General features: G+C 44.8%; 1 protein-coding gene across 2 annotated transcripts in view; it reads right to left on the bottom strand.

Annotated features, from left to right (window-relative positions):
* Positions 1 to 1,091: 1,091 nt before the first annotated feature.
* Positions 1,092 to 24,397, bottom strand: part of msantd2 (Myb/SANT DNA binding domain containing 2) — a 35,223-nt gene continuing 11,917 nt past the window's right edge. For both annotated transcript variants that reach the window (XM_070894349.1, XM_070894350.1), the window contains 2 exons: positions 5,002 to 5,062; positions 1,092 to 2,910 (listed from right to left, as the gene is read on the bottom strand). In XM_070894349.1, the coding sequence (XP_070750450.1) occupies positions 2,043 to 2,910; positions 5,002 to 5,062 (929 nt within the window). In that variant the 3' untranslated portion in view covers positions 1,092 to 2,042. The remainder of the gene's footprint in view (positions 2,911 to 5,001; positions 5,063 to 24,397) is intronic.

The following is a 24,397-nucleotide window of genomic DNA, read 5'->3' as shown; positions in this document are numbered from 1 at the left end:
TAGATTCTGAGACATTTCTGAGATCAGTGCTCTCTCTGGTAAAAATAACTGGCCCAAAGGGAGCAGAATGTGATGGCAGCAGTTTCTCCTCTCGTACGCTGTCGCCTGGGTCCTCACAGTATCTCAAACTCCAAAACTGCACTATAAAAGATGCCTCAGCTCATCGAACAACAACAGTAATTTAAAAACCAACGGGGGCACTGCAATTTAAAAAAAAACAGGAAAACTTAATGGAAATGGCCATGATTTGAAATTTTAAACAGAAAGGTTCTACTGGGCCCACGTTGCAGAGGGAAAACCGTGGCAGTTAATTTGTTTTGAACTCTACATTGAAAGTGCTCCCACATATCTCAAATATCACTCAATCGTGGTAGGTTTAATCCATGGTGCACAGCAACATAAAAAGCCCCAGCCTCTCCCTTCCTTCTCTCCTCTGCCACCTCGGTGACGTGACTACACACTGGGTAAAAGGTAGCCACAATGCACTGGAAACCCCGATGGATTTCACTCTCATGCACACAGGCAGAAACACTCAGTCACAACAGCAGCTCATCAGATGTAACTAACTGCAATGCACCACTGAGGTTATAATCTTCCACAAACTATTTGGTCCTAACACAGCATTTTACTTCCGATTGTAAAACGAGTGCTACTACAAGACAATGAATAAATACAACCCGATCGGAAAAGAAAATTGTAAAAAAAAGTGATCACTTTAAGGTTGTTTTAAAAGAAAAATCACCGAAGGTACAAATCATTCTGGGAAGCTTTGCCTTGAATCTCATTCCAGGGTGCTGCTTACACTCGAGTGTAAAGTTGGTAAATTGCATCAGTTACCTGTCCAGGTGGAGTGCACCACAGATTTTTAAATGCTCCAGGTAGGAATGGCCAATGTAGGGCCATCTTGTTACTTCAGTCACCTTTCATCATTAAACTTAGGGAGCCCAGCAGAGTAGTTTGCACCAGGGCTCTCCTCATTAAGGGTTCAACTACCCTCTGGCTCGACTCTTTCACACACATTTTCTTTCCAGCCATCCAGTTCCGTTGCATCCCCTGCTCCCCCACACACCCACCCCACCCCTCCCCCAGTAAATTGTTCAGTGTGTGCTGGAACCAACCCCCAGGATATTTTCAAGGCACTGCGCACATCACTAAGTGCCAGAACAATCGCAGCTGTGCAGGTTGGAGCTGGGTCAGGATCCAATATAAAATGAGGTTCACGGGGCCGTGTTTCTGCTAACGGGGAGGTTAATAATAGCTCGTCATAGCAAGGAGGTTTGATTGACACTTTGGCCCTCCGAGGCTACTCCAGAACAGCCTCCTGAACAACAGTGAAGCATCCACAGACTTTCTCCCACCGGATCAATGCTAATTTCAGTAGAAGAGGCATGCTTGCAGCAGACCGAGGCCCCCTTTCAATTCCAGCTTTTCCTTCCTCCTTTCTAACTCCCCAACCCCAATCGAAATGCACATTTGCCATTCAGCTCAGTTAGTAGCTTGGCCCCCAACCCAGTGAAATCACCACAAGAATGGCTGGTGGATTTGAGTGTTGGACAGCGCTAAGACCACAGAATACATGTTAAGTGTGCATCCCAATATACTACCAGAACAGTGTAACATGTAGGTGCTCTTACAGCTGGTATTCTTGTCCTAGACTGTAAACTGGACTGTACAGTACACCGCACATCACTAGGACTGTAGCCAAGACATCAGACCGTTAAAGCCTTGCTAAGGGCCCAACGCTCTAACGTTCACGTTCCAGGGTCGAACCTCTTTCCATCGAACTTATTAACTGCAACCTCCTCCTCCATGATTTCAGCTCCTGTCTTGTGCTTCCAATCCATTCCACCCATGTCTTGACCCTGGTGGTTCAATTTTGCTCCCCCCCAACCCCCTCCCTCAGCCACTACGGCCTCGAAATCCTTAGTGCGGCAAGTGTGGGAAGCGTCAAAATCAAAACCCGGACATTATTACAGCTTTAAGTGTGACCAGGCAGAACTCTTTGCACATCACAATTGAATACGTGCGCTACGAGTAGGGATTTACTTTGTGAATCGTAAAGAATACCCCATGGCTTTTTCCAAACACTCAAGCACGCAGCCTGCAGAGAGATACTCCTTTTCTACTTCTATAAATTTGATGTAAATCGATCTGGAGATGGCTCCCGCCCGACAGTTTTCAGAGAGGAAGCTGTTGATGGTACATGTCTCCATGCCCAGCATCTTGACAGGTGGTTGAAAGTGTTGCAGTATGCACTGGCGGATGGTCTTCTCCTCCGCCACGCCCAGGTAGCAGTAGCGAATTCTCGACTTCAGCTCACCGCCGTCGGTGAGTTCGTTTTCCAAAAGCGATGGCCCGGCGGTGGTGCCGCCGGAATCCCGCCGCAGCGAGACCCTCGGGAGCACCCGCACCCCGTAATCTCGCCGCGGGGAAAAAACCTCGCCCTCCGCCTCCTCGCAACCGATCACATAGAGCCCGTTGGTGTCCGGGATCCCGCCCGGAAGCAAATACTGTACAGTGTTGTCGCCGGCTGCTCGGGAAAGTGCGATGGGTATCCATTCAAACGCAAAGTGCAGCTCGAGACAGCGCGCCTCGCTTTTAGTGATCTCAAAAAGCTTGTAGTAGACTTTCTTCCAGTTCATTTTTTGACGCTTGACAGCTATTACTTTGCCCTCCGGCTTATCCGGGTTTAAATATTCCTTCAGTCTCTTTACAACCGGCACCTGGGAGCTGATTTCGGCATAATGATACCGGATGTCCTCGACCCACCTCGTATTGTAACCAATGGCGAAGATTCCAAGTTTATTTGTGACGTGTGTACTGCCGAGGTCCTCGTAACTTTGGATCTCCTGCCATCGTGGCTGGACGGATTCCATCAGTGCCGTGAGGGCCTGCAGAATCTCCGGCTTCCTTCAAAAGAGGAAATAGTAAAAAAGTGAGCAGAAAGTGAGTAGACTGTAACACTTGCAAAGAACCATAGAGCAGAGGAGGAGGCCCTTTGGCCCATCGTGTCTGCTCTTTGACCAATTAGTCCTATTCCTCCCTGCTCTTTACCCATAGCACTGCAATTTTTCCGTAAGCATAGATCAATTCCTTTTTGAAAGTTACTACTGAATCTGCTTCCACCACCCTTTCAGACAGCGCATTACACATCATAACCTGCTGCATGAAAAAAATGATCCTCATCTCCCACGGCATTTTTGCAAATGATCGTAAATCTGTGTCCTCTGGTTACCCACCCTCCAGCTAGTGGGAACGGTTTTCCCCATCGACTATCAAATTATTACATGTACCATAAAATCGGGCTAGAAAGTTGGATTGCAGGCTGACAACAGGGTCCGTCTCAGCAGTCAAGGCTCCCACTAGGCTCTGGTGAGGTAAAAGTGTGACTTTTGCACACCTGGACATTGCATCCCCAAACAAAGCACATAGAAGTTGTTGAGCATCATTCTCCCAACCACCAAGCTGCTCGATATTCCAACAATTGTGGCAATTCTTCCTCACTAGATGGAGCACTGCACTAAGCTGAAGATGCTCTCCTCTGGGAATGCTTCTTGGATAATAATGAGTGCAGTTAAATATTAATCAAGGATGGCCACATTAGGTAGTGAATGGATCCTCCGCACAGGGAGAAGTGGCAAAATACTGATTTAGGAGTAATTATTATAAAAGCACATTCATTAAGATATTTAGTTTGCATAAGGCCAATCAGATTGAATGTTTCAATTAATACACAGGAGGGAGTGAGATAGGAATTGGAGTACCAACGAGTTTTTATTAAGGGGGGGGGCATTGACCAGACAGCATGTTATCACTTGCCAATATAGGATCCTTCAAGTTGAGCATCGAGCGCCAAGCTTTTTGTCTTTTTAACCACTTAGTAAGTAGCACGAAGCTTTGGGTGCCACATATGGATTCCAGGTTTTCGTTCATTTGTATAGCTATGAACAGATCTTGGGAGTTAGCATTTAGGATTTATTCACCAATGAGGTACAAACTCTAAAAGTAGCCCGGTCCAAACCTACAGGCCCACAGAATTTAAACTGGACAAACCAGCAAGTAAGGAACAAGTGTAAATAGCATCGTGCAGCCAGGGCTTCAGGGGCTGACACACGAGGTTTGGATATCCCGATCGAGCAGGATAGGCATACACTTTTAGCAACTGATCTAAAAGGAATTGCATTCACTGAAACTTTCGCCATCAATTTTACATATTATAAATATTCTCAACTCGGTTTCATCAGAGTTGGTGCTACTGTCGGGTGTGCTATTTTAAATACAGAGCTCCATTAGTTTCAGTCCCGTACAGCTGTGAAATTGGATTGCTTAAACAAAGAGAACATAATGAGAGAGTCAACACACAGAGCAAAGCAAGGTCTGACACTGCACAGGATATCTGGCACTGGCTCTGCTGCTTTCCCAAATCTCCCCTCCTTCAGTCTGGAAGTTGCGACATTGCACAGCTCTGGCTCTGCAGAGGCAAACTCGTGCTTACAACAATAACTTGTACTTATGTAGCACCTTTAACGTAGTGAAATGTCCCAAGGCGCTTCACAGGAATATTAGGAGATAAAAATTTGACATCAAGTTTCAGATCAACATTCCTCACCTTAAGTGAGATCCTCTCCACACTGGGTTGCAGTGTTGGGCAGAGGTGCCGACCTTTGCAGTTCCGCGGACACCAGCGCTCCTCTGTTGGCTAGACAGTGGGTGTCCGCGGAGTATGCTACTGTGAATGGCATCACAGCTGCACCTTATTTACTCTGACAGACACAGACATTCGCTATCCAGCAGCAATCGCTGTAGAGTGCAAATCCCGGCTGATTTTTTCACTTCCTAGACCAAAGGCAATAGTAACACCCAGCAACACAGACCAGGGATCAAAACTGGCATTTTACATCTGGGGAGCAGGGAAAAGAATTCTATATTCTTTCATTGGTTACATGTTTTCAAATCCACCGCCCCTTCCAGTAACCTGCAAGAGTTTTACATTCGACTTACTGCATATTTTCTGTAGAATCGCGCCGTGCTGGTGGCTTCTTCTTCACAAAACTCATTTCTTCTAGGGAAAAAAAAAGAGAGGAACGGTGATTAAAAATAGAGGTGGCTAAGTTGACAACTTTAGTTTGACAAGAGAGAGGCGTTTAACTACTGTCGGAGAACGGTACATGTGCATAACGTTCCAGTGTTCTTGGTGGTATTTAATATGTTTGCACTGCTATTTTCAAGGAGACGCTGTATGTATGCCAATACACTTCAATGTTATGCAATATGCTTTTTGTGTGATACTCTTAATTCATTCCTTCAAATTCTTTCCGACACCAAGAACAGACCTGCACTTCACCCCAGCGTTATACAGCTCAAAATGCTCTCTCCAGACAACCCAAGTTTGAAATCTGTAACTGGGCTGCTTTTCATGGCTCGAGTGGCCATTGTACAGGAATTTCACACACCCACCATTACGCTTTACTGTTGTTGCTAGGATCTTAGTAAAGTGTTAAGGCGAGCATGTGAAATTTCTGTACTAAGATATAAGCACAAGTTAGGCGACAGAAAAAAGACAAGAGAGTTAGACTGTTGGGCCAAGCCTTGCCACACTGCTGAAGTAGGTTACTGGCTCAACATCTCTGCACCAGCAAAATAAAACACAGGAACTATTATTTAAGTGAGCAGGATGTTAAAGACTGAATGCAGAGATTCAAATTCATAAAATATTATTTTGTAAGTCAGACAATGATAATATCACATAACTGCATCATTTGTTGCTATAAAATTCCTTCATTAGTGCACTGTACAAAATATGTAGCATCTATAAATTTACCAATCTAGGAACAGTAGGTTACTGGAAAATAACTCAATGAGTCATAAGGAAGCATATAATCCAGACAACACTTCCCATTTAACAGGCAGCAGTACCTCATTAACAATGTGTCCTGTTATTCCCATTCTGGGTTTACACGATTCGGATTTCATTATCCTAGCTTAAGTCGCCCAGTTATAATCGGTAACTCAGAAATACAATCATGTGCTGGAAAGCAGTTAAACTTTATACTGTAAACACCATCAGATGCACAATCTTGCATGCAGTGAATGGAAACAGCTATTCCAAGCAAGTCAAGGCAAAGCAGCAAAAATGAGTAATGAGGTCAAGTAGAAAAGAGAAGCAGATTGATTTTCACCACATGGAAACATTAGAAAGATGCTACTGAACTTCAACATGTTTAATCATTCGACAATCGTAAAACAAAAGAGCAGGAAGCACCTGTTCATTTATACACACTTGGGACTAAATAGGCAGTCTTACTCAAAGGAAATAGAACAGATATAGCACTGCTTATTTAGTTGGATCTCATTGGTTCTCAGATAGACCACGGCTCCCTTCCCCACCTTCTCTCATGTAGAAAGTTGAACTTTGCCTGAAGGGCCCAACGTGCTTTTCTCTTAAAACCGAAACTGGTAGCCGGGGAGAACTCTACAAGCTGGAAAGTCAAAACAGGCCACAAGCAGATAAAGAAGCAGCCTTCTCTGGAGACAGGACAGCGGGTTCTTTCCCAAGGAGCTTGAAGCCGTAGGTGACAAATTGAAGACTCCCTAAAGCTCGAACAATGAGCCCAATGTGCGCAGAAGTGCCTGGCTGGAAAACTATAACATAATTGGAAGCCAGAAAATGTGCATCTTTGCTAGGACTTTAGGCAGGCCATTTACCAGCAGGGACACAGCTCCACAGTTCTAGGCCCAACAGTCAAGCCAACTATCAGGCAGATACAGCAGGGATGGTTATAATATAATGTTTCTACCTCAAATTTTTGTAAATTAAAAAGTATCACTACTGTGATCTAGCAAATGTATCATTGAATTAACGCGGTTCCAACCTTGCAGTGGCTTTCCTCCTCTAGAATTGTGTTACAATCCAATACCATCAACAATGATTGTAATGTATGTACATAAGGTCTGCCCACCAACAGGGGGCACTACTGTCAGAGGTCCTAGGGTCATAGGTACACTCATGCTGCGACCGGTATATAACCTGAACTTCACCTTTGTATCTTCACTTCTGGAAGCCATTAAAGACTGACCAGGTTACACCTGGTCACTGGCTCACAGTACGGAGTTCATTGTATCATTTCATACACAACAACTGGCGACGAGGCAAATACGAACCCACGCACAGCACAATCGAGTACTGTTGGAATTCTTGAGAGATTCAATGAGGGAGAGGATTGCAGAGATTTCACGGATCGTCTTGACCAGTATTTCGTGGCAAACGACCTAATCAAAGACAAGGATGCAGAGAAGCGCAGGGAAGTTCTCCTCACCATCTGTGGCTCCATGATCTATGCACTCATCAAGAATCTGCTCTCACCCACTCTTCCGACAGAAAAGGATTAAAGAACTGTGTGCTCTAGTTTGGGAACACCTTAAACCCACAGAAGGAATCCTCATTCAGATATCGCTTCTGTAGGCACGTTCGTCCAGAACGTTGCCGACCTGAGACGTCTTGCAGAGCCTTGCAAATTTGGGCCCGCGTTGGAAGACATGCTGCATGACTTTTTTCTGATGGGGGTCAATCACGAGGCGATCTCAAATAAGATGCTGGCTGCGGAGACGCCGGACCTCAGCAAGGTCATCACCATTGCCCAGGCTTGCATGTCCACGCAGAAAAGCACGAAGCAGATATCGCGACAAAACAGGAAATCCACGGCAAGTACTGTGCACAAAATTGTATCTACGGCCGGCAGAGATGCACATGGCAGGGCCTACCCGACTGCGTCTGCAAGACCGGGAGCCGCTCAAAGTTCGCCATCGAGGGCCTACTCAACTGCGTATGCGAGAACGGGAGCCACTCAAAGCCCGCCATCGAGTGCAAATCCGAGCACAACATGTTGGCGTTGCGGGGGCAATCATCAACCCCATCAGTGCCGCTTCAGGTAGTATGTATGCAGAGGGTGTGCGAAGACAGGACATCTTCAGTGGACGTGTCCACAGCAGAGCAAGCGAACATGCTACACACCAATTGGATGATGATCAATCCAGCGTGGATCTGGAGGTGCAGTCTGAGGCTTTTGAGAGCTCCGAGGAGGAAGTGTATAGCGTACGTGCATTCCTAACAAAGAGCCAACCGATAATGATGGAGGTAAAATTAAACAGCGTGCCGGTATCCATGGAATTAGACACGGATGCAAGTCAATCGATAATGAGTCTGAGGACTTTCGAAAAGCTGTGGGAGACCAAGGCAGAGACCCAAGTGGAGTCCGATAAATGCGAAATTGCTTACCTACACCAAAGAGCTCATACCAGTGATCATAAGAGTGTCGTACGAGGGAGTGGTTCATGATCTACTGTTATGGTTGGGAACCTATGCAGGGAGACAGAGGGAAGTAGAATGGGGGCAGAAGCAAAAGATAGAAAGAAGAAAAGTAAAAGTGGAAGGCAGAGAAACCTAAGGCAAAAAGCAAAAAGGGCCACATTACAGCAAAATTCTAAAGGGGCAAAGTGTGTTAGAAAGACAAGCCTGAAGGCTCTGTGCCTCAATGCAAGGAGTATTCGGAATAAGGTGGGAGAATTAACTGCGCAGACAGCAGTTAACGGGTATGATGTAATTGGCAATCACGGAGACATGGCTCCAGGGTGACCAAGGCTGGGAACTCAACATCCAGGGGTATTCAACATTTAGGAAGGATAGACAGAAAGGAAAAGGAGGCGGGGTGGCATTGCTGGTTAAAGAGGAAATTAATGCAATAGTAAGAAAAGACATTAGCATGGATGATGTGGAATCGGTATGGGTGGAGCTGCAGAATACCAAGGGGCAGAAAACGCTAGTGGAACTTGTGTACAGACCACCAAACAGTAGTAGTACGATTGGGGACAGCATCAAACAAGAAATAAGCGATGCATGCAATAAAGGTACAGCAGTTATCATGGGTGACTTTAATCTACATATTGATTGGGCTAACCAAACTGGTAGCAATGCGGCGGAGGAGGATTTCCTGGAATGTATAATGGATGGTTTTCTATACCAATATGTCGAGGAACCAACCAGGGAGCTGGCCATCCTAGACTGGGTGATGTGTAATGAGAAAGGACTAATTAGTAATCTTGCTGTGCGAGATCCCTTGGGAAAGAGTGACCATAATATGATAGAATTCTTTATTAGGATGGATAGTGACACAGTTAATTCAGAAACTAGGGTCCTGAACTTAAGGAAAGGTAACTTTCGTGGTTTGAGGTGTGAATTGGCTAGAATAGACTGGCGAGTGATACTTAAAGGGTTGACGGTGGATAGGCAATGGCAAACATTTAAAAATCACATGGATGAACTTCAGCAATTGTATATCCAGGTCTGGAGTAAAAATAAAACGGGGAAGGTGACTCAACCATGGCTAACAAGGGAAATTAAGGATAGTGTTAAATCCAAGGAAGAGACACATAAATTGGCCAGAAAAAGCAGCAAACCTGAGGACTGGGAGAAATTTAGAATTCAACAGAGGACGACAAGGGGTTTAATTAAGAGGGGGAAAATAGAGTACGAGAAGCAGCTTGTCAGGAACATAAAAAATGATTGCAAAAGCTTCAATAGATATGTGAAGAGAAAGAGATTAGTGAAGACAAACGTAGGTCCCTTGCAGTCGGATTCAGGTGAATTTATAATGGGGAACAAAGAAATGGCAGACCAATTGAACAAATACTTTGGTTCTGTCTTCACAAAGGAAGACACAAATAACCTTCCGAAGGTACTAGGGGACCGAGGGTCTAGTGAGAAAGAGGAACTGAAGGATATCCTTATTAGGCAGGGAATTGTGTTAGGGAAATTGACAAGATTGAAGGCCGATAAATCCCCGGGGCCTGATAGTCTGCATCCCAGAGTACTTAAGGAAGTGGCCCTAGAAATAGTGGATGCATTGATGACCATTTTACAACAGTCTATCGACTCTGGATCAGTTCCTATGGACGAGAGGGTTGCTAATGTAACACCACTTTTTAAAAAGGGAGGGAGAGAAAGCGGGTAATTATAGACCGGTTAGCCTTAGTGGGGAATATGTTGGAATCAATTGTTAAGGATGAAATAGCAGCGCATTTGGAAAGCAGTGACAGGATCGGTCCAAGTCGACATGGATTTATGAAGGGGAAATCATGCTTGACAAACCTTCTGGAATTTTTTGAGGATGTAACTAGTAGAGTGGACAAGAGTGAACCAGTGGATGTGGTGTATTTGGACTTTCAAAAGGGTTTTGACAAGGTCCTACACAAGAGATTGGTGTGAAAAATCAAAGCACATGGTATTGGGGGTAATGTACTGACATGGATAGAGAACTGGTTGGCAGACAGGAAGCAGAGAGTCGGGATAAACGGGTCCTTTTCAGAATGGCAGGCAGTGACTAGTGGAGTGCCACAGGGCTCAGTGCTGGGACCCCAGCTCTTTACAATATACATCAATGATTTGGATGAAGGAATTGAGTATAATATCTCCAAGTTTGCAGATGGCACTAAACTGGGTGGAGGTGAGCGCTGTGAGGGGGACACTAAGAGGCTGCAGGGTGACTTACGACAGTTAGGCGAGTGGGCAAATGCATGGCAGATGCAGTATAATGTGGATAAATGTGAGGTTATCCACTTTGGGGGCAAAAACGCGAAGGTAGAATATTATCTGAATGGTGGCAGATTAGAAAAAGGGGAGGTGCAACGAAACCTGGGTGTCATGGTTCATCAGTCATTGAAAGTTGGCATACAGGTACAGCAGGCGGTAAAGGCGGCAAATGGTATGTTGGTCTTCATAGCTAGGGGATTTGAGTATAGAAGCAGGGAGGTCTTACTGCAGTTGTGCAGGGCCTTGGTGAGGCCTCACCTGGAATATTGTATTCAGTTTTGGTCTCCTAATCTGAGGAAGTTCTTGCTGTTGAGGGAGTGCAGCAAAGGTTTACCAGACTAGGGTGGCTGGACTGACATATGAGGAGAGACTGAATCAACTGGGCCTTTATACATTTGAGTTTAGAAGGATGAGAGGGCATCTCATAGAAACATACAAGATTCTGACCGGACAGGACAGGTTAGATGCGGTTAGATTGTTCCCGATGTTGGGGAAGTCCAGAACCAGGGGACACCGTCTTAGGATAAGGGGTATGCCATTTAGGACAGAGATGAGGAGAAACTTTTTCACTCAGAGTTGTTAACTTGTGGAATTCCCTGCCACAGAGAGTTGTTGATGCCAGTTCATTGGATATGTTCAAGAGGGAGTTAGATATGGCCCTTACGGCTAAAGGGATCAAGGGGTATGAGAGGAAGCAGGAAAGGGGTACTGAGGGAATGATCTTATCGAATGCTGGTGCAGGCTTGAAGGGCTGAATAGCCTACTCCTGCATCTATTTTCTATGTTTCTATGTCCCGGGCAATGGCCCATCGTTATTTTCGAGTTGGCTCGAGAAAATAAAATGGAAATGGTACGATATCAAAGTTTTGTCATCAGCGGATGATGATTTGTGTGCTCAAGTGCTGAGCAAATTTCCCTCACTGTTTGAACCGGGAATTGGCAGCTTCAAGAGAGCCAAGGTGCAGATTCACCTAGGCCCAGACGCAAGGCCCATCCATCACAAAGCCAGGGCGGTCCCACACATGATGAGAGAAAAGGTCGAGCTCGAACTAGACAGGCTACAACATGAGGGGGTCATCTCACCGGTCGAATTTAATGAATGGGCCAGCCCCATTATTCCGGTGTTAAAGAGCGACAGCACGGTCAGGATTTGTGGAGACTACAAGGTTACGATCAACTGAATTTCAAAACAAGATCAGTACCCGCTATTGAAAGCTGATGACCTGTTTGCAACGCTAGCCATGGGAAAATCGTTCACCAAATTGGATCTAACATCGGCCTACATGACACAGGAAATGGTTGAATCATCAAAGAAACTTACGTGCATCAACACGCACAAAGGACTGTTTATTTACAACAGGTGCCCTTTTGGCATTCGTTCAGCGGCAGCCATATTTCAGAGAAACATGGAGAGTCTATTGAAATCCGTCCTCAAGACCGTGGTATTCCAAGACGACATCCTAGTGACAGGTCGTGACACCGCCGAGCACCTGCACAATCTGGAAGAGGCTCTACGTCTCAACTAAATTGAGCACAGTATTAGAGCCTTTGCACAAGCTGCTCAGGAAAGGAGACGACTGGATGTGAGGTGAACTTCAAGACAGAGCCTTGAGAAGACTAGAAATCTGTTGTGTTCCCACAAGCTACTGGTACTGTATGACCCATGCAAGAGTCTAGTTTTGATCTGTGATGCGTTGTCCTATGGGGTCGGCTGAGTACTCCAGCAACCAATGAGTCAGGCAAACTACAACCAGTTGCATACGCGTCTCGAAGCCTGTCCAAGGCAGAAGAGCCTATGGCATAGTAGAGAAAGAGACTTTAGCATGTGTTTATGGGGTAAAAAAAATGCACAAGTACCTGTTTGGGCTTCGCTTCGAGCTGGAAACCGGTCACAAGCCGCTTATATCGTTGTTCTCGGAACATAAAGGTATCAATACCAACGCGTCGTCCCGAGGTGGGCGTGGACATTATCTGCCTATAATGTCATTCACCATAGACCAGGCACCGACAACTGCGTTGATGCATTGAGCCGGTTACCGTTGTCCATACCGGAGGTGGAAACGCCAATGTATGCAGAGCTACTCATGGTCATGGATGCCTTTGAGTGTGACGGGTCGCCCGTCACTGCTCAACAAGACAAGACCGGGACCAACCAGGATCCGACCCTCTCGGTTGTAAAACGTTCTGTTCTTAACGGGGACTGGTCGACCATCCCCAAGGAAATGGGTGATGAAACCAAACCGTACAGCTGTCGTAAAGATGAGCTTTCCATCCAGTCCGACTATCATGTTCTAATTCCCAAGGCAGGGCGAGATTTGTACGGGAGTTATAGTACGCTACCCGGTATGGTCATGATGAAGGCCATCGCCAGATCCCATGTTTGGTGGCCTGACATTGACTCAGACTTAGTGCATCAGTGCAGCACTTGCATGCAGATAAGCAATGCCCCAAAGGAAGCTCCGCTCAGTCTGTGGTCATGGCCATCCAAACCGTGGTCGAGAATCCACATCGTCTTTGCGGGCCCCTTCCTCAGTAAAATGTTTTTTGTGGTGGTGGATGCATACTCCAAATGGATAGAATGTGTGATCATGTCATCCAGCACTTCCACTGCCACCATTGAGAACCTGAGAGCCATGTTTGCCACAGATGGTCTGCCAGACATCGTTGTCAGCAACAACGGACTATGTTTCATGAGCCTGGAGTTTCAAGAGTTCATGAAACGCAACAGCATAAAACACGTGAGGTCAGCCCCGTTCAAACCCGCGTCCAATGGTCAAGCGGAGCGAGCAGTTCAAACCATCAAGCAGAGCCTGAAACGCATAACTCATGGTTCCTTGCAGACACCAGAGTCACACATACTGTTCAGTTACAGGACAAGACCACATACGCTCACCGGGGTCCTGCCTGTGGAACTATTGATGGAGGCCTCAAAACCAGGCCCTCACTAGTCCATCCTGACCTTAACGATCATGTCGAAACCCGACATCAACGCCAGCAGTGGTATCACGACCGCGCCGCAGTGTCACGCGACATATCTGTAAATGACCCCAGTGTATGTACTTAACTATGGTCAAGGGCCCAAGTGGCTGCCAGGCAATGTTACGGATCAGGAGGGTAACCGGGTGTATATGGTTAAGTTCAAGAATGGGCAGATGTGCAGGAAACCCATTGATCAAATCAAGCTAAGACACACTGACAAACCGGAACAGTTGGAAGAAGACACTGCGAGCTTAGACGACCAACCAACTCATGTCCAGCCATCAGAAGAACCCACTGTGGTCAACGCCCAGCCCCAAGTTGAGAGAGACTCGGAAAGGACTGGAATTGTACAGAGGCCCACTGTTGTCAACGCCCAGCCCCAAGTCATGAGAGACTCAAAGCACTGGGATTGTACTGAGACAGTCAATCAGGGAGCGAAGGGCTCCGGACCGTCTAAACTTGAAATATGGACTTGTGCCAAGAACTGGGGCTGGGCTGTGGCGGGGGGAAGCTGATATAATGTATGTTGATAAGGTCTGCCCACCAACAGAGGGACTACCATTGGAGGTACTAGGGTCATAGGTACACTCGTGCTGGGCCCGGTATATAACCTGAACTTCACCTTTGTATCTTCACTTCTGGAAGCCATTAAAGACTGACCTGGTTACACCTGGTCACTGGCTCACAGTACGGAGTTCATTGTATCATTTCATACACAGCAATGATCCCTCAACCAAACATCAAAACAGATTAAGTGGTCATTTGTCTCATTGCTGTTTATGGGAGCTTTGTGTGTGCAAAATTGTTGCCACGAACAGAATGGCGCTGTACCATTACTATGTAAAGCACTTGGGAACTTTCAGAGACATGCTGAGCTGTATGCAGAATGAGAGAACGCACATTTATAATAGCACCTTTTATGTCCCCAGCTTTTTAAATGTAGTCACTATTGTTTTTCTGGCAAACCTAGCAGCCAAGTTGTGCACACACAGCAAGGTCCCCACAAGCAGCTTTGAGAAGAATGACCAGCTACTCAGTTTTAGGGATGTTGGTTGAGGGATAAATGTTGGCCAGAACTCTGTTCTTCAAAAATGTGCCACGGGATCTTTTATGTCCATCAGAATAGTCCTTGCTTTAGTGTTTCACCTGGAAAATGGGACATCCAATAACGAAGTACTCCCTCAGTACTGCACTGAAGTGCCAGCCTAGAATAGGTGCTCAAGTTCTGGAGTGGGGTTTGAACCCATGACCTTTCGACTCAGAATGCAAGTTCTTTCTTTAATATGAGACATGAAAAATGCAGTGTCAGGTGTGCTTCTGAGATTAGGGTTAAATCATTTAATTGGAGGCAGAGTAGTGGAAGCTTCACACTGCACCTAACTCATGCAATACTTAAATCTGGTTGTGCTTGATGGTGGCACCACATGACTGAAATGGGAAAATGTTCTAGTTCCCCAAACACTCACCTTGCTGAGCCACAAAACAGGCAGACAGGCGAGGACACACTGGGCTGTTGTGTAATGGAAGGTAGTAGACCCGCAGTGCGGCAGCTCACACCCACAACCCTCAATACAGCAAGTAACTCATTTTAGCCAAGTCTCTGCAACAGTGATAGATTACATAAACAATTCAAGAGTCACTGTCCAAGTCACTATGGGCTGCCTACCCTTGTACAACTCCAGTCAGGCTCACGGCATCAGTAAGAGGCCCAGGAGTTGGAGGCCTTAATCGCCTCCTGCAAGAAGAAATGATTGTAGAGATATAAATGGAGAAAATAACTTGCACATTTTACGAGCCACATCATTGGGTTAATCTTTTCTGAACTTGCATTTATATAGCACCTTTCACGAGCTCAGAACGCCCCAAAGCTCATTACAACCAATTAAATACTGTTGTAATGTAGAAAACGCAACAGCTAATTTGTGCACAGCAAGGTAGCACAAACAGCAATGCGCTAATCACCAGATAAGCTGTTTTGTTTAGTGATGTTGGTTGACGGATGAACATTGGCCAGGGCAATGGGGAGAACTCCCCTGCTCTTCTTCAAAATAATTCCATGGGATTCTTTACGTCCACCCGAGAGGGCAGACGTGGCCTTGGTTTAAAGTCTCACCTGATGGGATGAGTGCCACTTTAACCTATCAATAAAATTAGAAAGTTTCCTCTGATGTTGATAAACACAACGCTTTTCAGACTCTTACCCTCCCCAAATGGTCAGAGTGCCCCTTTAAAGACCCATGTCAATAAGTTGTTTTGCATTCGAGAGAGAGTAAGAGAGAAAAGCAGATGTGAATGTGGTCCAACATACTGCAGTAAAGAGGAAGTGTATTCACTTGAATGTAATTCACGATATAAAGGGATATATCTGTGGCTTTACTAGTTACTCTCAGGCTTTACCGTTGTGCTTTCTTTAAAATGGTCATCTGTATCAATCTATGCAGAGGTTTTGCATAGATCCTCTCCTCAGTGCCACCACTAATGGGAAACATAAAGCAGCTTCAAGAGGGGATAAAACACAAAATGGCTGCTCCCAGTCAAATAGTTCAATGAGTAGTTCAAATAGAAGACTGATGGCGTAGTTATGCTGCTTGATTTGAGCCAAAATGGCAGAGATCCAATTTAAAAAAAGTGCAGAATAATAGCCTGACTTTACACCTGCAATCCAGAACCATCAGAAAAAAAACAAAACAACCGAGTTTGGTTCCTGCTGCATGAGGATCTGTGTACAATCAGAAGCAGGAACGGAGGCAGCAAATTTCAAATTGTACACATTTCTACCAAATGCTGCTCTGTCCCTGAGGAAATGCCACATTTCCGTGGGAGGGGTGGTGATCTGGGCTTAATCCTCCTCCCCTCGTGTCAAAAAAGTAAAGTTTTATATTATAAACCATACATTCGGTTTAATGTTAAATCAATGCCAGCCATTGATACATTTTTAATCTAAATTGTTTTAATGCACGAGAGGTCGGTCATAATATCTTAGATTCAGGATGTTCAGAGACGGGCACGGACAGACGACACTTTGGCACAACTGATATTAAATTAAAATCTAAGTTTATTGCAAATTTCCTTGAATAAATTAATCTAATAATGCTGGCTTCTGTGCTTGAATTTACCAGGTTTCTGCTTTATCGCTGGACTGTAAAGAGATCACATTCTCCTACATTTGGTTTCCAGCATCTGTTGCTGTGGGAGATAAAACCATAAACTGCAACATGTAGCCCACAAACACTCAGATTAATAAAACACATTGAATTTCACCGTTCTTTAAACATATGATTTCTATCCAAATGCTTTATCGCTGTGCTACGGGTATCAAGTAAAAATTACATATTTAAAGGGGGTGCAGCAACAGAGGGGCTTGGGGGTGGACATACACACTCTTAAAAGGTGACATAACAAGTTGAGAGAGTTATTAAAAAAGCATACAAAATCTTTGGCTTTATTAGTGGTGGAAGAGAGTATAAAAGCAAGGAACACAAAAGCAAAATACTGCATCTGTGGAGAGAGAAACAGAATTAATGAAGGGTCATTGACTTGAAACATTAATTCTCGTTTCCCTCTCTCCACAGATGCTGCCTGACCCATTGAGATTTCCAGATTTTCTGTTACAAAAGCAAGGAAGTTGTGCTTTACAAATGACTGGTTAGGCCCCAGCTGGAGTACGGTGTCCAATTCTGGGTACTACACTTTAGGAAGGATGTCAAGGCCTTCGAGAGGACGCAGAAAAGATTTACTAGAGTGGTACCAGGGATGCGGAACTTCAGTTATGTGGAGACCTGTGCTCGCTGACCTACATTGGCTCCTGGTCCGCCAATCTCTTCAATTTTAAATTCATGTCCTCGTTTTCAAATCCCTCTATGGCCTCGCCCCTCCCCATCTCTGTAACCTCATCCAACTCTATAACTAATGTTCTCTGTAAGTTGTGTGGCCGCGGGGACACCACACAGTTGGCTTTTCAATGAGAAAAACCGCGCAGGCACAGTATTTCGAATGACCTGCGCAGCGCCTTAAAGGGGCCACGTGACGCCAAACAAAATTACAGAGAGCATTGCCTATAACTCTTTGTGATCTCTGCCTCCAATTCTGGCCTCTTGCGCACCCCTGATTTTAATCACCACAATTGGTGGCTGAGCCCTCAGCTGCCTAGGACCTAAGCTTTGGAATTCCCTCTCCAAACCTCTCTTTCCTCCTTTAAGACGCTCATTAAATTCTACCTCGTTGACCAAACTTTTGTTCTTCTGTCCCAATAACTCCTTATGTGGCATGCGTCAAATATCGTTTGATAACCACTCCTGTGAAGCACCTTAGGATGTTTTATTACGTTAACGGCACTATATAATTGCAAGTTGTTGAGATCCAGAGAAGCTGGAATTGCTCTCTTTACAGCAGAGAAGGTGAAGGGGAGATTTAATAGAGGTGTTCAAAATCATGGTTTTGATGGGGTAAATAAGGAGAAACTTGTTACCTACCCTCCTGCCACTGGAAACAGAGGATAGATTTGAGGGGTAATTGGCAAAATAAACAGAGGCATCTTGGAGAAATTTATTTAAGCAGCGAGTTGTCTGGAATACACGGCCTGAAAGGGTGGTGGAAGCAGATTCAATAATAACTTTCAAAAGGGAATTGGATAAATACTGGGGGGGGGGGGGATATTTGTAGGGCTGGGAAAGGGGTTGGGGGGACTAATTGGATAGCTCTTTCAAAGAGCCGGCACAGGCATAAAGGGCTGAATAGCTTCCTTCTGTGTTGTATCAGACTAGGATTTTGACTACAGGAAATGAAGCCTGCCTTGGATAAAAAGCTCAGCTCCTGAGAATGGTTGAATGTACCAACAACCAGATTGCCTGATATAGAACCCAGTTATGTTGCTGGGGTTTCTGTGATTTGGTGCTATATGATGTCATGTAGAACATGAGAATATCTGGTACGAATCCAGCCTTTCAAGTGCCTTTATGCCTCAGCTAGAATTGCAAAATATCGCTCTATGGGATTCACTGAATCAATAAAATCACTGACACTCCCTGGCCAAAGACCGCCCTAAGTGGAGGAAGTGCATCCAGGAGGGCACTGAGCACCTCGAGTCTCATTGCCGAGAGCATGCAGAAATCAAGCACGTGCAGCAGACCTGTCCCACCCACCCTTTCCCTCAACGACTATTGGTCGCACCTGTGACAGTGACTGTGGTTCTCGTATTGGACTGTGCAGCCACCTAAGGACTCATTAAGAGTGGAAGCAAGTCTTCCTCATTTCCGATGGATATGATGATGATGATGAAAAGTAAATACAGTAAGTGTTCTTTGGCTTATGCTCCTGCCTGTAGATTTGCTCACTGACTCTGCGATGGGTTAGTCTCTGCAGCATTACTGGGGGAGAGATTTCCAACATCTCACTCTTGCTCTGAAGGTCCGTCTTCTTTCTCCTCCTCCTTTCTGACTTCGGGTATCTCCCCATCTTTGTATTTTTAAACCTCCCTGCTCTCCAGCTCCACTTCCAGTATTTTTGTTCTTTTCCCCTCCCTGCACAAACCAGTCATGCTCACCTGCTGGCAGTGCCCTCACTTTCTCATCCTGTGCCTGCCCTACATTTCTGGGCTATTTTCATGCCAGCTTTACCCTATCCTCAAAAAAGATTTGTGGCAGCTGCTCTGAGCAGGCTGCACTGGGCTAACTTGGATCTGCCATTAGAAAACAGGGAAAAATCACTGAATGGGACAGGAGATAACTGTGGTCAGGAAATTGCTAACTTTCCTGCTCACACTGCCCCGAGGGGAAGAAATGCTTGCATTTATGCATGTATATGCTGATAATCAGAGAAAGATCCATCAGTCTCAAAAAATGGCATATCATAATTCAAAGTTGCTTAATTTGAATCACCTGCTAATTCAAAAAAAAGTTTCAAGCATAAACTACTTCCAGTACCATTTTATTTAAATTGCTTAATTTGAACAACTGGATAATTTGAATTTTTCCTCAAGCAAAAATGATTTTGAATTAATATGAAAATTGTACGTAAGCCGAATACAGATCTTCCGAGATAATTTTAATTCGCCCTTCAAACTGCTGCCTGGACCAGTGACAGACCTAGTTAGTACTTCACCCTCTTTTACACGGCTCAAAATGCTTGCTCCAGACAATGCCAGATCTGGTACTGCGACGGCTTTTACTTCAAAAGTTCCATAGCCATTAACCTTTATGAAATGCAAGAAACAATCGTGCACACAGTCCACTACATTTTAATGCAAATTTGTCTTTTGGTACAGCACAAACAGAACCAGAACCATCAAGTCAGTATAGCCGGGGTATGAGAAATACTGAGAGTACAACATGGAGGACTCTGTAGCTATCTAGATCAACGTACTTAAGTGGAAAAGAACAGCGCCTGCCGATTACCGCAGACATTTATAAAAATGAAGGCGGCGGGCTCCGCTAGCTCCAGTTTTGAGGTACATAGCCATGCCAAACTACTTGCATTTATGTAGCACCTTTAATATATTAAAATGCCCCAAGGCACACCACAGGAGCATAATCAGACAAAAATCAACATCGAGCCAAAGGAGACGACATTAGGACGGGTCACTAAATGCTTGTTATTAGGAACGTCTTAAAGGAAGACAAGAGAGGCCAAGCCAATGATATGCCTGTATTCATTAGTGATTTTATTAAATCAAACCAGACCAATGCGAATCCCAAGGCTAGTAGTAAAACTATAGGTTCTGCCAATACTAAGTTAGCAATGACAAAATCCACTGTGAAACTGGGCCACACAGAAAAGAAAGGTCCCGGCTTATATGTACACCGTGTTCAGTTAATCTCCGCCAGGGTGGCAGCAAGGACACCATGATTAGCTTGTGTCTCCTTGGGGGGGAAAAAAAACTTAAGCCAGAGATCTTGCTTCTCCTGCTGGAAAATGCACGTGTCTAAGTAGGACCTGCTTCAGCTGTGATTCCCTCACAGTTGAATAGCTGGTTGACACTGTCTAAGTTGAAGAAGAATGGCCGGTGCCTGTGTAACCCCAATTTATGTCAGTGCCTCCAGAAGCGTGGAGAAAACAAACAGAAAAATTATATTTCTTAACCCTTAAGGATGTGTAAAGAAGCACACAATGTGCAAATAAAGTGTGAAAACTAAAGACTAGTCAGGTGCCTGAATACCTTCTCCGGCTCAGATCTTGGACTCAGGTTTTTCTATGCATGCCTGCCATGTAAACAAGTCAAGGGGTTTGAAATTACAAATCGACAACGAGAGATTTTTTTTTAAACTGTCAGCACAAACTTGTTAACAGCTGCCCAGGTCACCAGCAATGGAGCAGCAAATCTGTTCAGTTCCACCAGGAGAATCCTTCAGTTCAGAATCCAAAAGATACAGTTCCACACTCACTTACCTCTTTGGTAACGCTTGCAAACTGCGACGGTGAAACTCGAAATGTTCTGGTCCCCCGTGAAAATGCTGCATGGGGTAGCTATCAACGCAATTACAGATTTCAATGGGATACGCTACATAAAATCCAACGGCTCTTGTTGGGTTGGTAAGCAGCTTTTCTTACGGAGGAGGTGAATCATTAACTAGATTACAGAGTAATTGTTGAATTAGTTAAGATACAAATCTTGAACACACAAACAACACCCAAGGTTCCTAAGGAGACAATCGACCAATTGTTGCAGCACATTAAAGGTGAGTTCACACAATCTACTTTTCCCGTGGGGTGGAAATCGGGTCTCTTTCCTTGCTGTTGGGAAATAGCAAAACCTGCAACATACAAAACTCTCCTGCAACTTTTAAAACAGCTAGCTGGATCTTCAGAATCATTTTCTCCAAAAGGAAACCTTATTTTGGTTACATTTTTCAAGCTAGGTGGCTGGTACCATGGCACCAACTGATAAGCAGACTGTTGAAGCCAAGATATAACTGCACAAAATGAGTTTGGCTGATACAGCAGATTGACAGCAGCCCATGTCAAAGGTCAGAGTTACACAGAACAAAAAGCCGTGCCCCTACATTCTGCTTCACCAGTGTTGCAACTGTTTTGCCTCAGACCCAGGTTAGGTAATGGAGCCACTGCCAAAAGAAGCAGTCTGCAACGAGCCAGCTCCCTCGTTCCTGAATTCATCCTGTTTATACTGCATACCTGCTCAGATTGTCACCCATAATTCTGGCCACAGACCCTCCCTGAAGTTGGGCGAGAAAAAGTTCTGCAGACCAATAATTAAGAAATGGTACTGCCGACACACTCAGGCAAACTGAATAAATCTGTTCCAGTCCACCCACAGCAGCACTTTTGAACTGTTTCAAAAACTCCACATGAGGAACATTACAAATATTCACTCTCCCAATGACAGCTGTCACCAAGTGAAAGATTAAACATTGTAAGAACTCTCTCCCATCTCCCTTCAAAAGCAACGTTTAGAGAATGCTGACATGATTTGTGGTCATTAGCAGGGAATGAAATAAGGGCGACAGAGTATTGGGGGGGGGGGGGGGGGGGGATTGGACAATATCAGGAGAGTAATTAAGGAAAGCATGCTGCAACAGCTGGATGTGAACCCATCTTCCTCACATGGCCAAGTTCATTAGCTCCTCCACAGCTTTCCCTCATCATTACCATATAAAACTATAACTAATTTCTACGGATTTTAAAACTTGAGAAAACCTGAGCAAAAGAATATTAAAGGAGAAGTGTAGTCTACAGAACATAATCTCAATATTATACTAGCTCCTATCAGGCGTCCAGGGCCCTGCAATCTGATGCTTTCAAACTGCTGGTAAAAGGCAAGCGCTCAACAACCTATTTGTGCAGAAGCTTCCCGCGTATCTGCCATTAGAATCATAGAAGGATTACAGGAGGCGGCCATTTGGCCAGTCGACCCTGTGCAAGAGCACTTCAGCCACACTCCCCTGCCCTTTCCCTGTAGCCCTTACAGATTTTTTTCCTTCATGTACTTATTCAATTCCCTTTTGAAAGCCACAGCTGAATCTGCCTCTACCATCCTTTGAGGCAGTGAATTCCAGATCTTAACCAAGTAATAATGTTGTTTCTCATGTCGCCTTTGGTTATTCTCCTAATAACCTTAAATCTCTGTCCTCTGGTTTTCGATCCTTCTGCCAATGGGAACATTTTCTCTATCTACTCTGTCTAGACCCCTCATGATTTTGAACACCTCTATCAAATCTCCTCTCAGCCATGATCTTAAGAAATAGGAGCAGGCCATTTAATATGTTATCTGCTCCAAGGAGAACAACCCCAGCTTCTCCAGTCTATCCATGCAACTGAAGTCTATCATCCCTGGAATAATTCTCGTAAATCTTTTCTGCACTTTCTCCAAGGCCTTCAAACCAGAATTGGACACAATACTCCAGTTGAAGCTGAACCAGTGTTTTATAAAGGTTCATCATAACTTCCTTATTCTCATCATCACTTTACAGGAGCCCAATCTAGTCAACGAAGAGGCAATCATAGAAACGTAGAAAATAGGTGCAACTTCAGTACCCCATTCCTGCTTTCTCTCCATACCCCTTGATCCCTTTAGTCGTAAGGACCACATCTAACTCCCTTTTGAATATATTTAGTGAATTGGCCTCAACAACTTTCTGTGGTAGAGAATTCCACAGGTTTACAATTCTCTGAGTGAAGATGTTTCTCCTCATCTCGGTCCTAAATGGCTTACCCCTTATCCTTAGACTGTGACCCCTGGTTCTGGACTTCCCCAACATCAGTAACATTCTTCCTGCATCTATCCTGTCCAATCCCGTCAGAATTTTATATGTTTCTATGAGATTCCCTCTCATTCTTCTAAATTCCAGTGAATATAAGCCTAGTCGATTCAGTCTTTCTTCATGTCAGTCCTGCCATCCCTGGAATCAGTTTGGTGAACCTTCACTGCACTCCCTCAATAGCAAGAATGTGCATCATCAGATTAGGAGACCGAAACTGCACACAATATTCAAGGTATGGTCTCACCAAGGCCCTCTGCAACTGCAATAAGACCTCCATGCTCCTAGACTCAATACTCCCATCGATACTCCCAGGCATTTGCATTCTTCTGCTTCCAAACTAGGGAGAAACTGAGGGGCAGCAGTAATTGTTCAGATATCGTCTGTATTAACAATTAGGATTAAGTGGCAACTCAATAGGTTACACTTCCTCTTGAATTAGAATTCTTTGCCATTGTTCGACTTTAGAAAAGAACAAGTGATGCACACTTTCCTGCAAATTGATACAGCAGCTTTATCCAAGTCGTTTATAACATTTTTCCATGCTTTCCCCACTCCACTTATAGGCCATAATTCTTCTCCTCAGCTGGCGAGAAACAAGTGTTGTTGAAAGGAACTCTGTCTGCCGACGCAACACTCCAGGGTCGGCTATATAAGGATTTCAGTAAGGATGTACTTGTGCACATAACCTTCGCCTCAAAGAAACAGCATAAAACATCTCCCAAATGAGATGCAATTACACGAGAGACAGGTCTCAACAAATACACGAGATGCAGTGTCAGAAATATGACCCGCTGGTACCCTCATCGGTGTCATGGGTATTGCACGTGATGCAGATGCACAGCTTCCCCTGCATCAGAGTGTATACACACATCAAGCTGGCATGCCCTGCTGCACTAGCAAGAATGTTTCCATTTCCCAATCATTACTGATCTCAGTCAGCAAAATGGATGGATTTAGATGCAGTGATATCAATAGGAGCAGTTTTTGCACTTTTAATCAGTAACATTATTTGCTTGGAGCAAGGGAGGGGAAGGAGAGGACACACACACACACACACACACACACACACACACAGGTAGTGACTGCGATCCCAAAATCTGAGTAAACAAAACCTAGGACC

Source organism: Pristiophorus japonicus, chromosome 11, assembly GCF_044704955.1.
Source record: "Pristiophorus japonicus isolate sPriJap1 chromosome 11, sPriJap1.hap1, whole genome shotgun sequence".
NCBI classification, from domain to species: Eukaryota; Metazoa; Chordata; class Chondrichthyes; family Pristiophoridae; genus Pristiophorus; species Pristiophorus japonicus.
This window is presented reverse-complemented; position numbering and strand designations above follow the sequence as displayed.